We start from the raw sequence: 14,635 nt of genomic DNA on the forward strand, positions 1-14,635 counted from the left end.
AATTTCCCTAACACAATTTCCCGCCTAATAAGGATATCCCTCAGTTCCTCCTTCTCACTAAACTCACTGTCCCCGAGTACATTCGGAAGGTTATTTGTGTCTTCCTTCGTGAAGACAGAACCAAAGTATTTGTTCAATTGGTCTGCCATTTCTTTGTTCCCCATTATAAATTCACCTGAATCCGACTGCAAGGGACCTACATTTGTCTTCACTAATCTTTTTCTCTTCACATATTTATAGAAGCTTTTGCAGTCAGTTTTTATGTTCCCTGCAAGCTTCCTCTCATACTCTATTTCCCCTTCTTAATTAAACCCTTTGTCCTCCTCTGTTGAAGTCTAAATTTCTCCCAGTCCTCAGGTTTGTTACTTTTTCTAGCCAATTTATATGCCTCTTCCTTGGTTTTAACACTCTCCTTAATTTCTCTTGTTAGCCACGGTTGAGCCACCTTCCCCGTTTTATTTTTATTCCAGGCAGAGATGTACAATTGCTGAAGTTCATCCATGTGATCTTTAAATGTCTGCCATTGCTAATCCACCATCAACCCTTTAAGTATCATTTGCCAGTCTATTCTAGCCAATTCATGCCTCATACCATCGAAGTTACCTTTCCTTAAGTTCAGGACCCTAATTTCCGAATTAACTGTGTCACTCTCCATCTTAATAAAGAATTCTACCATATTATGGTCACTCTTCCCCAAGGGGCCTCGCACAACAAGATTGCTAATTAATCCTCTCTCATTACACATCACCCAGTCTAGGATGGCCAGCTCTCTAGTTGGTTCCTCGACATATTGGTCAAGAAAACCATCCCTAATACACTCCAGGAAATCCTCCTCCACCGCATTGCTACCAGTTTGGTTAGCCCAATCAATATGTAGATTAAAGTCGCCCATGATAACTGCTGTACCTTTATTGCACACATCCCTTATTTCCTGTTTGATGCTGTCCCCAACCTCACTACTACTATTTGGTGGTCTGTACACAACTCCCACTAGCGTTTTCTGCCCTTTGGTATTCCATAGCTCCACCCATACCGATTCCACATCATCCAAGCTAATGTCCCTCCTCACTATTGCATTAATTTCATCTTTAACCAGCAACGCCAGCCCACCTCCTTTTCCTTTCTGTCTATCCTTCCTAATCGTTGAATACCCCTGGATGTTGAGTTCCCAGCCTTGGTCACCCTGGAGCCATGTCCCCGTGATACCAGTTACATCGTATCCGTTAACTGCTATCTGCGCAGTTAATTCATCCACCTTATTCCGAATACTCCTCGCATTGAGGTACAGAGACTTCAGGCTTGTCTTTTTAACACACTTTGCCCCTTTAGAATTTTGCTGTAATGTGGCCCTTTTGCTTTTTGCCTTAGGTTTCTCTGCCCTCCACTTTTACTATTCTCGTTTCTGTCTTTTGCTTCTGCCTCCATTTTATTTCCCTCTGTCTCCTTGCATAGGTTCCCATCCCCCTGCCATGTTAGTTTAACTCCTCCCCAACAGCACTTGCAAACACTCCCCCTAAGACATTGGTTCCGGTCCTGCCCAGGTGCAGACTGTCCGGTTTGTACAGGTCCCTCTTCCCCCAGAACCGGTTCCAATGTCCCAGGAATTTGAATCCCTCCCTTTTGCACCACTCCTCAAGCAACGTATTCATCTGCGCTATCCTGCGATTCCTACTCTGACTAGCACGTGGCACTGGTAGCAATCCTGAGATTACTACTTTTGAGGTCCTACTTTTTAATTTAGCTCCTAGCTCCCTAAATTCATCTCGTAGGACCTCATCCCAATTTTTACCTATATCATTGGTACCTATGTGCACCACGACAACTGGCTGTTCACCCTCCCTTTTCAGAATGCCCTGCACCCGCTCTGAGACATCCTTAACCCTTGCACCAGGGAGGCAACATACCATCCTGGAGTCTCGGTTGCAGCCGCAGAAACGCCTATCTATTCCCCTTACAATAGAATCCCCTACCACTATCGCTCTCCCACTCTTTTTCCTGTCCTCCTGTGCAGCAGAGCCACCCACAGTGCCATGAACTTGGCTGCTGCTGCCCTCCCCTGATGAGTCATCCCCCTCAACAGTACCCAAAGCGGTGTATCTGTTTTGCAGGTGGATGACCGCAGGGGACCCCTGCACTACCTTCCTTCCACTGCTCTTCCTGTTGGTCTTCCACTCCCTATCTGGCTGGGTACCCTTTACCTGCAGTGAGACCAACTCGCTAAACGTGCTATTCACATCATTCTCAGCATCGTGGATGCTCCAGAGTGAATCCACCCGTAGCTCCAGTGCCGCAATGCGGTCTGTCAGGAGCTGCAGGCGGATACACTTCCCGCACACATAGTCGTCAGGGACACCGGAAGTGTCCCTGACTTCCCACATCGTACAGGAGGAGCATAACATGTGTCCGAGCTCTCCTGCCATGACTTAACCCTTACATTAACTTAATTTGGCAACAGCAAGGTTACTTACTGATAAAGAAAAGAAAAAGAAAAACTACTCACCAATCACCAGCCAATCACTTACCCCCTTGGCTGTGACGTCACCTTTCGATTTCTTTCTACTTCTTTTTTGCCTTCTCCCTGTAGCTGTACCGGCCCCGCCTCCTCGATCTCCCGCTCCGCCTCTCCGACCCCTTCTCGATCTCCCGTTCCGCCTCCTCGATTTCCCGCTCCGTCTCTCCGACCCCTCCTCGATCTCCCGCTCCGCCTCCTCGATCTCCCGCTCCGTCTCTCCGACCCCTCCTCGATCTCCCGCTCCGCCTCCTCGATCTCCCGCTCCGCCTCCTCGATCTCCCGCTCCGCCTCTCCGACCCCTCCTCGATCTCCCGCTCCGCCTCTCCGACCCCTCCTCGATCTCCCGCTCCGCCTCTCCGACCCCTCCTCGATCTCCCGCTCCGCCTCTCCGACCCCTCCTCGACCTCCCGCTCCGCCTCTCCGACCCCTCCTCGATCTCCCGCTCCGCCTCTCCGACGCCTCACCAACATCCCGCTTCACCTCTCCGACCCCTCCTCGACCTCCCGCTCCACCTCTCCGACCCCTCCTCGACCTCCCGCTCCACCTCTCCGACCCCTCCTCGACCTCCCGCTCCGCCTCCTCGATCTCCCGCTCCGCCTCCTCGATCTCCCGCTCCACCTCTCCGACCCCTCCTCGATCTCCCGCTCCGCCTCTCCGACCCCTCCTCGACCTCCCGCTCCACCTCTCCGACCCCTCCTCGATCTCCCGCTCCACCTCTCCGACCCCTCCTCGATCTCCCGCTCCGCCTCTCCGACCCCTCCTCGATCTCCCGCTCCACCTCTCCGACCCCTCCTCGATCTCCCGCTCCACCTCTCCGACCCCTCCTCGATCTCCCGCTCCACCTCTCCGACCCCTCCTCGATCTCCCGCTCCACCTCTCCGACCCCTCCTCGACCTCCCTCTCCGACGCCTCACCAACATCCCGCTCCGCCTCCGACGATGCTATAGAGAGACACGTAGCCTATAGAGACACAGCTTATAGAGAGACATTGCGCCTATAGAGGGACACTGAGCCTATAGTGGGACACAGCCTATCGCGAGAGACACGTAGAAACATAGAAAATAGGTGCAGGAGTAGGCCATTCGGCCCTTCGAGCCTGCACCACCATTCAATAAGATCATGGCTGATCATTCACCTCAGTACCCCTTTCCTGCTTTCTCTCCATACCCCTTGATCCCTTTAGCCGTAAGGGCCATATCTAACTCCCTCTTGAATATATCCAATGAACTGGCATCAACAACTCTCTGCGGCAGGTAATTCCACAGGTTAACAACTCTGAGTGAAGAAGTTTCTCCTCATCTCAGTCCTAAATGGCCTACCCCTTATCCTAAGACTGTGTCCCCTGGTTCTGGACTTCCCCAACATCGGGAACATTCTTCCTGCATCTAACCTGTCCAATCCCGTCAGAATTTTATATGTTTCTATGAGATCCCCTCTCATTCTTCTAAACTCCAGTGAATACAGGCCCAGTCGATCCAGTCTCTCCTCATATGTCAGTCCTGCCATCCCGGGAATCAGTCTGGTGAACCTACGCTGCACTCTCTCAATAGCAAGAACGTCCTTCCCCAGATTAGAAGACCAAAACTGAACATAATACTCCAGGTGAGTCCTCACTAATGGCCCTGTACATTTGCAGTAAGACCTCCCTGCTCCTATACTCAAATCCCCTCGCTATGAAGGCCAACATGCCATTTGCCTTCTTCACTGCCTGCTGTACCTGCATGCCAAATTTCAATGACTGATGTACCATGACACCCAGGTCTCGTTGCACCTCCCCTTTTACTAATCAGTCGCCATTCAGATAATATTCTGCCTTCGTGTTTTTCCCCCCAAAGTGGATAACCTCACATTTATTCACATTATACTGCATCTGCCATGCGTTTGCCCACTCACCTAACCTATCCAAGTCACCCTGCAGCCTCTCAGCATCCTCCTCACAGCTCACACCACCACCCAGCTTAGTGTCATCTGCAAACTTGGAGATATTACACTCAATTCCTTCATCTAAATCGTTAATGTATATTGTAAAGAGCTGGGGTCCCAGCACTGAGCCCTGCGGCACTCCACTAGTCACTGCCTGCCATTCTGAAAAGGACCCGCTTATCCCGACTCTCTGCTTCCTGTCTGCCAACCAGTTCTCTATCCACGTCAATACATCACCCCCAATACCATGTGCTTTAATTTTGCACTCCAGTCTCTTGTTTGGGACCATGTCAAAAGCCTTTTGAAAGTCCAAATATACCACATCCACTGGTTCTCCCTTGTCCACTCTACCAGTTACATCCTCAAAAAATTCTAGAAGATTTGTCAAGCAGGATTTCCCTTTCATAAATCCATGCTGACTTGGACCGATCCTGTCACTGCTTTCCAAATGCGCTGCTATTACATCTTTAATAATTGATTCCAACATTTTCCCCACTACTGATGTCAGGCTAACCGGTCTATAATTACCCATTTTCTCTCTCCCTCCTTTCTTAAAAAGTGGTGTTACATTAGCTACCCTCCAGTCCATAGGAACTGATCCAGAGTCGATAGACTGTTGGAAAATGATCACCAATGCATCCACTATTTCTCGGGCTACTTCCTTAAGTAGTCGGAGATGCAGACTATCAGGCCCCGGGGATTTATCGACCTTCAATCCCATCAATTTCTCGAACACAATTTCCCGCCTAATAAGGATTTCCTTCAGTTACTCCTCCTCACTAGACACTCGGTCCCCCAGTATTTTCAGAAGGTTATCTGTGTCTTCCTTCGTGAAGACAGAACCAAAGTTTTTGTTTAACTGGTCTGCCATTTCTTTGTTCCCCATTATAAATTCACCTGAATCTGACTGCAAGGGACCTATGTTTGTTTTCACTAATCTTTTTCTCTTCACATGTCTATAGAAGCGTTTGCATTCAGTTTTTATGTTCCCAGCAAGCTTCCTCTCATACTCTATTTTCCCCCTCCCAATTAAACACTTTGTCCTCCTCTGCTGTATTACAAAATTCTCCTGTCTCAGGTTTGCTGCTTTTTCTGACCAATTTATATGCCTCTTCCTTGGTTTCAACACTTTCCTTAATTTCCCTTGTTGAGCCACCTTCCCCGTTTTATTTTTACTCCAGGCAAGGATGTACAATTGTTGAAGTTCATCCATGTGTTCTTTAAATGTTTGCCTATAAAGGGAGCCACTGAGCCTATTGAGAGACACTGAACCTATAGAGAGATGCTGAGCCCTTAGAGAGACACAGAGCCTATAGAGAGAGACGTGGAGCGTATAGCGAGACACGGAGCCTATAGAGAGACACTGCGCCTATAGAGAGAGACACTGAGCTTATAGAGAGAGAGGGACACTGAACCTATCAAAAGAGACACTGAACCTATAGAGTGACACTGAGCCTATAGAGAGACACTGAGCCTATAGAGAGACACTGAGCCTATAGAGAGACACTGAGCCTATAGAGAGACACTGAGCCTATAGAGAGAGAGAGACACTGAACCTATCGAAAGAGACACTGAACCGATAGAGTGACACTGAGCGTCTTGAGAGACACAACCTATAGAGTGTCACTGAGCCTATAGAGAGAGACACTGAGCCTATAGAGAGAGACACGGAGCCTATAGAGAGAGACACTGAGCCTATAGAGAGAGACACGGAGCCTATAGAGAGACACTGAGCCTATAGTCACTCAGCCTATATAGAGAGACGCGGAGCCCATAGACATAGACACTGTGCCTATAGAGAAACACAACGTATAGAGAGAGACACTGAGCCTAGAGAGAGCCAACGGGCCGCACAGTCTGATGGGCTGAATGGCCTCCCTCTGTGCAGGAATGCCCTGTGGTGGGTGCTGCTGGTGTTGGGTATAATCCGCGTCCCGAGACTCAATGCCACCCGATGAGGAGCTGGTTAAGCGGGTACTGATTGCCGTGCAGGGCCTGGAGCTGCACGTTGACGTGTCCCTGAGTGGCTGTGGGGCTAATCGTGTGTTTCTGGCGCAGTGAGCAGATCAGCAAGCAACAATCTCAGATGGACCGTTTGTACGTGAGCCTGAAGGACCTCGCCGAGGAGCGGAAAGGCAAGCTCGAGCAACATTACTGGCTCTTCCAGCTCAACCGGGAGGTTGACGAACTGGAGCAGTGGATCGCACAACGAGAGGTTGTAGCGGGGTCGCCAGAACTGGGACAGGACTATGAGCACGTGACAGTAAGTGAGGACCCCACTGATGTCAGCCATTGGATTGTGGAGTTGTGAGTCTGATATTAATGGGTGGGAGGGGGTTACGGGGGAGGGAGTGCTTAAACCCTAAAAAATGCAAAACGGGCCCCCCCCCCACTCGATGCGTACGTGTCAGCCGCTATTTCCAAGGGGTTTTCAGGTGTCCCGCTCTCACCAGACGGGATGCTTCATTCACACAGTTAGATCGGGGCAATGGGGAGCTGCATTTAAATATAACCCCGGCCGGCAGGGCAGTGGGCACAAGGGACATGCCTTTCCCAGCACAGCTCATGGGCCGGGAGGTGTGAGAGCCCCTGTGGCCCTCCCATCGCCCCCGCACCTCTCCACCCTCACCCCCCCTCCCCACCCCAGGTCTCTCAGTGAAACGTTCAGCCTTTCCCCTGTTAGTCACAGACATCCCCCAGCCCCGATGCCTCACTCCCCCTCCGCTCCACCCCCCACACTCACATCCCGCCCCCCCCCCCCCCCCCCCCGCAGATCCAATCTCTCACCCCCCCAATCTCAACGATCTCACCCCCACCCCCGAACTCTCTCCCCAGCCCTGATCTCTCTTCCCCCGATCCCGCCTCACCCCCCCCCCCCCGGCCCCGATCCCTGTCAGCCCCCACTCCAGCCCCAATATCTTACCCCTCTCCACCCCCCCCCTCGCCCCGATCCCTGGCAGCCCCCACTCCAGCCCCAATATCTTACCCCTCTCCACGCCCCCCCCTCGCCCCGATCCCTGGCAGCCACCCCACACCAGTCCCGATCTCCCTTCCCTGCCCAACCCCGATTCCTCTCAGCAAACCTCCCCCGCCCCTGTCCCCCCCCAACCCCCCCAGCCCCAATATCTCCCCCTCCCCACCCCGATCCCTGGCAGCCCCAATATCTCCCCCCCACTCCCCCCGCCCCGATCCCTCTCAGCCCCACCCACCCCACCCTAGCCCCGATATTTCCCCCCCACCCTTCTCGCCTCCCGCTGATTATTGGGCCGGATGTGTCCCAGGGGCTGAAGGGCTCCTTGTATCTGGGCCGACTTCTCCTGTCTCTTGTCCCATTGAGAGGAGCATGGGAAATACAGCATGAAGGATTACCGCCAATGGCCCGTCACATTGAATGCTCTCGGTGCAGCCAATCTTCGGGTTGATTGGTGCTGGGGTGATAATCAGGCCTGCAGTGCGGACCCCAGGGGTCGAGAGCTCGCCCATAGTGCACAGCCTGCTCTCGTACACGGAGATGCAGATCATAGTGTGGGACCCCCAGTTTGACTGGCAGCTAGCGGGCACTGCAGGCCGGGGCTCGGGGCTTGGGGTTTGGAATCCCGAAAGGGCAGCAAGGTAATCTGTGACCAAGGGTTAGCAAAAGAGCATTTGTGTACAGGGTTCGCAAAGGACTTCCCCTTGGTCAGCAGCACTCACGGTCTGTGGGTCTTAGGGTCTGTGGGGAGAGTGGGTCTGTGGGGAGAGTGGGTCTGTGGGAAGAGTGGGTCTGTGGGAAGAGTGGGTCTGTGGGAAGAGTGGGTCTGTGGGGAGAGTGGGTCTGTGGGGAGAGTGGGTCTGTGGGGAGAGTGGGTCTGTGGGGAGAGTGGGTCTGTGGGGAGAGTGGGTCTGTGGGGAGAGTGGGTCTGTGGGGAGAGTGGGTCTGTGGGGAGAGTGGGTCTGTGGGGAGAGGGTCTGTGGGGCAGTGGGTCTGGGGAGAGTGGGTCTGGGGAGAGTGGGTCTGTGAGGCCTGACATTCAGGCCTCAGTATACTCAGTGCTGAACTACTGTGCGAGCAGAGGTTGGGAGAAATGTTGAGCCAGCACATTTTCCCAGATGGTCCCTTCAATGTGGTGTGTCGGGTGCGTGGATCTGGATTTGCTGGGACCTGTCTGACACGGGCACGGAGGCAGCTGTGTGTGGTTGGGTGAAGAATGTAAAGCAGTGTGCACTCTTGAGACTGCTGTTTTAACGTCACTGACTGAACTTTGATCAGCACAGCTACTGAATTCTTTCCCAGCTGCTCTCCTTTGGTGCTGACCTCCCAAGGTATCACAGAATCTTACTGCACAGAAGGAGGCCATTCGGCCCATCGTGCCTATGCCGGCTCTTTCAAAGAGCAGTCCAGTTAGTTCCACTCCCCCGCTCTTTCCCCGTAGCCCTGTAATTTTCCCCCTTCAAGTATTTACCAAATTTCCTTTTGAAAATGACCATTGAATCTGCTGCCCCCACTCTTTGAGGCAGAGCATTCCAGGTCGCTAAAACACTGGTTAGGCCACAGCTGGAGTACTGCGTGCAGTTCTGGTCACCACGTTACAGGAAAGATGTGATTGCACTGGAGAGGGTACAGAGGAGATTTATGAGGATGTTGCCTGGACGGGAGAATTTTGACTATGAGGAAAGATTGGAGATGCTGGGTCTGTTTTCTTTGGAACAGAGGAGGCTGAGGGGAGACCTGATTGAGGTGTATAAAATTATGAGGGGCCTGGATAGAGTGGATAGGAAGGACCTGTTTCCCTGGGCAGAGGGGTCAACAACCAGAGGGCATGGATTTAAAGTAATTGGTGGGACGTTTAGAGGAGATATGAGGGGAAATTTCTTCACCCAGAGGATGGTGGGGGTCTGGAACTCACTGCCTGAAAGGACCAAGAGCTGGAAAGTGGGATTAGGCCGGATAGCTCTTGGTCGGCCGGCACGGACACGATGGGCCGAAATGGCCTCCTTCCGTGCTGCAAATTTCTCTGATTCTATGATCACAACACACTGTTCAAAGTAAGATTCTCCTCGTGTCGCCTCTGGTTTTTTTGCCAGTTATCTGAGCTCTGTGTGCTCTGACTACCCACTCTCCGGCACTGGCAGCAATTTCTCTTCATTTATTCTGTAAAAAACCTCATGATTTTAAACCCCTCTATCAAATCTCCCCTTAACCTTCTATGCTGTCAGGAGAAATTCTCCCAGCTTATCCAGCCCCTCCACATAACTGAATTCCCTCATCCCTGGCACCGGTCTAGTCAATCTCCTCTGCACCCTCTCAAGGCCGTGACAGACTTCCTCAAATGTGGTGCCCAGAACTCAACGCAATGTTCCAGCTGGGCCCAACCAGTGAGTTATAAAGGTTTAGCGTGAAAGTCGGGATCGGACCCGTCACACAGGATTTTTTTCCGTGCGGGACGGCAGATGGGGATCATGAAGCAGGAGGGAGTTCTGGTCAGTTGATGCCTTCGAGTCAGGATCAGTACCTGAGGAAGGGATTGAGTGTTGGAGGGATGTTGATCGATCGCTTTCTGGTAATTACCTGGTAATTGAAGGCAGTGTTTTCTGGGACTGACTGTGGAATCAGGAATTCTCTGATTGTTTCCCTCAGCTACTGCTGGACAAGTTCACGGAGTTTGCTCACGAGACAGGGGTGATTGGGCAGGAGCGGGTCAACACCATCAATCAGATGGTGGACGAGCTGATTGATTACGGCCACACAGACGCAGCCACCATCGCGGAGTGGAAGGATGGTGTGGGTGAAGCCTGGGCAGATCTGCTGGAACTGATAGAGACTCGAGCTCAGATGTTGTCAGCCTCCCAGGAACTGCACAAGTTCTTCACTGACTGTAAGGAGGTGGTTGTCCACATTGAGGAGAAACACAAACAGCTCCCGAACGTTGCCGTCGGCGATTCCAGCAGCACCTTTACTCTGCAACGAATGCTGAGTTCATTCGAACACGATATCCAGGTGCTGGTCACACAGGTATTTCTTCAGTTATCTGTCATTGTCCTTCTGCTTTCCTTGTCCTTGCAGTGCGAGTGTTGTCGGGCGCAAGATCTCGGGCCACCCGCTCAGTCACAGGCAACCGCCTCGTTTAAACCGGAGTTTGGAGTTTGCTCTGACATTGGTCAAGTGGTGGTCCCTCGGACATTGGTCAAGGATAGGGCCTTCAGACATTGGTAAAGGGTGGGGCCCTTGGATATTGGTCAAGGGTGGTCCCCTTGGATATTGGTCAAGTTGTGGGCCCTCGGTCATTGGTCCAGGGTTGGCCGTTCGGACATTGGTCAAGGGTGGGGCCTTCAGACATTGGTCAATGGGTGGGTCCCTCAGACATTGGTCAAGGGGTTGGCCGCACGAACATTGGTCAATAGGTGGGCCCCTCCGACATTGGTCAAGGGATGGGCCCCACGGACATTGGTCAAGGGATGGGCCCCTCCAACATTGGTCAAGGGGTGGGTCCCTCGGACATTGGTCAAGGGGTGGGCCCTCGGTCATTGGTCAAGGATGGGCCCCTCCAACATTGGTCAAGGGATGGTCCCTTCAGACATTGGTCAAGGGTGGGGCCTTTAGACATTGGTCAAGGATAGGGCCTTCAGACATTGGTCAAGGGTGAGGCCCTTGGACATTGGTCCAGGGGTGGGGCCCTCGGTCATTGGTCAAGGGGTGTGGCTTTCGGTTATTGGTCAAGGGTGGTCCCTCGGTCATTGGTCAAGTTGTGAGTCCCTTGGACATTGGTCAACGGGTGGGGCCCTCCGACATTGGTCAAGGGCGGGTGCCCCACGGACATTGATCAAGGGCTGGGTACCTGGGACATTGGTCAAGGGGTGGGGTCCTCGGACATTGGTCAAGGGTGGGGCCCTCGGTCATTGGTCAAGGAGTGGGGCCCTCGGACATTGGTCAAGGGCTGGGCCTCTGGGGCATTGGTCAAGGGTGGGGCCCTCGGACATTGGTCAAGTTGTGGGCCCCTCGGACATTGGTCAAGGGGTGGGGCACTCGGACATTGGTCAAGGGGTGGGGCCCAGGACAGTGGTCAAGGTTGGGCCAATCGGACATTGGTCAAGTTGTGGGCCCCTCGGACATTGGTCAAGGGGTGGGGCACTCGGACATTGGTCAAGGGGTGGGCCCCCCGGACAATGGACAAGGTTGGGCCAATCGGACATTGGTCAAGGGTGGGCCCCTCGAACATTGGTCAAGGGTTGGGACCCTCGGACATTGGTCAGGGGGTGGGCCCTTCGGAAATTGGTCAAGTGGGCGCTCGGACATTGGTCAAGGCTGGGGCCCTCGGACATTGATCAACGGGTGGGGCCCCCGGACAGTGGTCAAGGTTGGGCCCCTCGGACATTGGTCAAGGGGTGGGACCTTCAGACATTGGTCAAGAGGTGGGGCTTTCGGTCATTGGTCAAGAGGTGGGGCTTTCGGTCATTGGTCAAGAGATGGGCCATTGGACATTGGTCAAGTTGTGGACGCTTGGACATTGGTCAAGGGGTGGGCCCTTGGACATTGGTTAAGTGGTGGGCCCTTGGACATTGGTCAAGGGGTTGTCCCCTCAGACATTGATCAAGGGGTGGGCCCTCGGACATTGGTCAAGGTTGGTCAAGGGGTCAAGGGGTCGGGCCCTTGGACATTGGTCAATGCTGGACCCTCGCTCATTGGTCAAGGGAGACCATTGGTCATGGGCCATTGGACAGTGGTCAAGGGGTGGGCCCTTGGACATTGGTCAGGGGGTGGGCCCTTGGACATGGGTCAAGGGCGGCCCCTCAGTCATTGGTCAAGTTGTGAGCCCTTCGGACATTGGTCAAGAGGTGGGGCCCTCGGATATTGATCAAGGGTGGGGCCCTCGGACATTGGTCAAGGGTGGCCCCTCGGTCATTGGTCAAGCGATTGGCCCCTCGAACATTGATCAAGGGGTGGGCCCTCGGAGATTGGTCAATGCTGGACCCTCGGTCAAGGGAGAGGCCCCTCGGACATTGGTCAAGTTGTGGGCCCCTCCGACATTGGTCAAGGGTAGCCCCTCGGTCATTTGTCAAAGGGTGGGCCCCTCCGATATTGGTCAAGGGTGGGCCCCTTGGACATTGGTCAAGGATGGGGCCTTCAGACATTGGTCAAGGGGTGTGTACCTCTGACATTGGTCAAGGGGTTGGCCCCTCGGACATTGATCAAGGGGTGGGCCCTCGGACATTGGTCAAGGGTGGGCCCCTCGATCATTGGTCAAGGGGTGGGGCCCTTAGACATTGGTCAATGGTGGGACCCTCGGACCTTGGTAAAGTGGTGGAACCCTCGGACACTGGTCAATTGTGGCTCCTCCGTCATTGGTCAAGGGATGGGCCCCACGGACATTGATCAAGTTGTGGGCCCCTCGGACATTGGTCAAGGGGTGGGCATAAGACATTGGTCAAGGGGGCCGCTCGGACATTGGTCAAGGGTGGCCCCTCGGTCATTAGTCAAGGGGTGGGCCCCTCGGACATTGGTCAAAGGGTGGGCCCCTCCAATATTGGTCAAGGATGGGGCCCTCGGACATTGGTCAAGGATGGGCCCTCGGACATTGGTCAAGGGTGGGGCCCCAGGATATTGGTCAAGGTTGGACCGCTCGGACATTGGTCAAGGGTGTGCCCCTCGGTCATTGGTCAAAAGGTGGGTCCCTCTGTCATTGGTCAAGGGTGGGCCTCTCGGTCATTGGTCAAGGGATGGGCCCCTCGGTCATTGGTCAAGGGATGGGCTCCTCGGACATTGGACAAGTTGTGGGCCCCTCGGACATTGGTCAAGGGGTGGTCCCTTGGACATTGGTCAAGGGGTGGGCCCCTCGGACATTGATCAAGTGGTTGGCCACTCAGACATTGGTCAAGGGTGGGGCCATCCGACTTTGGTCAAGGGTGGGACCCTAGGACATTGGTCAAGGGATGGGCCCCTCGGACATTGGTCAAGGGTGGCCCCTCGGACATTGATCAAGGGGTAGGCCCCTCGGACATTGATCAACAGCGGGCCCCTCGCACATTGGTCAAGGGGCTGGCTGCTCGGACATTTGTCAAGGTGTGGGACCCTCAGACATTGGTCAGGGGGTGGGCCCTTCGGACATTGGTCAAGGGGTAGGCCCCTCGGACATTGATCAACAGCGGGCCCCTCGGACATTGGTCAAGGGGCTGGCTGCTCGGACATTGGTCAAGGTGTGGGACCCTCGGACATTGGTCAAGGCATGGGCCCCTCGGATATTGGTCAAGGGTGGCCCCTGGGACATTGGTCAACGGTGCGCCCCTCGGACATTGGTCAAGGGATGGGCCCCTCTGTCATTGGTCAAGGGGTGGGACTTTCGGTCATTGGTCTAGTTGTGAGCCCCTTGGACATTGGTCAAGGGGGAGTGCCCCTCCGTCATTGGTCAAGGGAAGGGGCCGTCATACATTGGTCAAGGGTCGACCCCTCGAACATTGGTCAAGGGTGGGGCCCTTGGACATTGGTCAAGCGTGGTGTCTTCAGACATTGGTAATGTCTGGGGCCCTCGGACAATGGTCAAGGAGTGGGGCCCTCGGTCATTGGTCAAGGGTGGGCCCCTGGGACATTGGTCAAGGGGTGGGCCCTCGGTCATTGGTCAGGGGGTCGGGCCTTCAGACATTAGTCAAGGCTGGAGCACTCGGACATCGGTCAAGGGGTTGAGGCTTCAAACATTGGTCAAGGGGTGGGGCCTTCAGACATTGGTCAAGGAGTGGGGCTTTCAAACATTGGTCAAGGGATGGGCCCCTTGGACATTGGTCAAGGCATGGGACCCTTGGACATTGGTCGAGGCTGGCCACTCGGACATTGGTCAATGGTGGGCCCCTTGGACATTGGTCAAGGGATGGGCCCCTCGGTCATTGGTCAAGGGGTGGGGCTTTCGGTCATTGGTCTAGTTGTGAGCCCCTTGGACATTGGTCAAGGGGGTTGCCCCGCCATCATTGGTCAAGGGAAGGGGCCGTCACACATTTTCCAAGGGTCGACCCCTCGGACATAGGTCAAGGGTGGGGCCATCTGACTTTGGTCAAGGGTGGGGCCCCTGGGACATTGGTCAAGGGTGGCCCCTCGGACATTGGTCAAGGGGTAGGCCCCTTGGACATTGATCAACAGCGGTCCCCTCGGACATTGGTCAAGGGGCTGGCTCCTCGGACATTGGTCAAGAAGTGGGACCGTCAGACATTGGTCAGGCGTGGGCCCTTCGGACATTG

General features: G+C 54.2%; 1 protein-coding gene across 1 annotated transcript in view; it reads left to right on the forward strand.

Moving 5' to 3' along the window:
* Positions 1-14,635, forward strand: part of LOC139239112 (spectrin beta chain, non-erythrocytic 1-like) — a 563,409-nt gene that overhangs the window by 477,056 nt on the left and 71,718 nt on the right. The window contains exons 25-26 of the mRNA XM_070867634.1: positions 6,494-6,698; positions 10,053-10,427. Coding sequence (XP_070723735.1) covers positions 6,494-6,698; positions 10,053-10,427 — 580 coding nt within the window. The remainder of the gene's footprint in view (positions 1-6,493; positions 6,699-10,052; positions 10,428-14,635) is intronic.

The sequence above is a fragment of the Pristiophorus japonicus genome, chromosome 26 (assembly GCF_044704955.1).
Source record: "Pristiophorus japonicus isolate sPriJap1 chromosome 26, sPriJap1.hap1, whole genome shotgun sequence".
Lineage (NCBI taxonomy): Eukaryota > Metazoa > Chordata > Chondrichthyes > Pristiophoridae > Pristiophorus > Pristiophorus japonicus.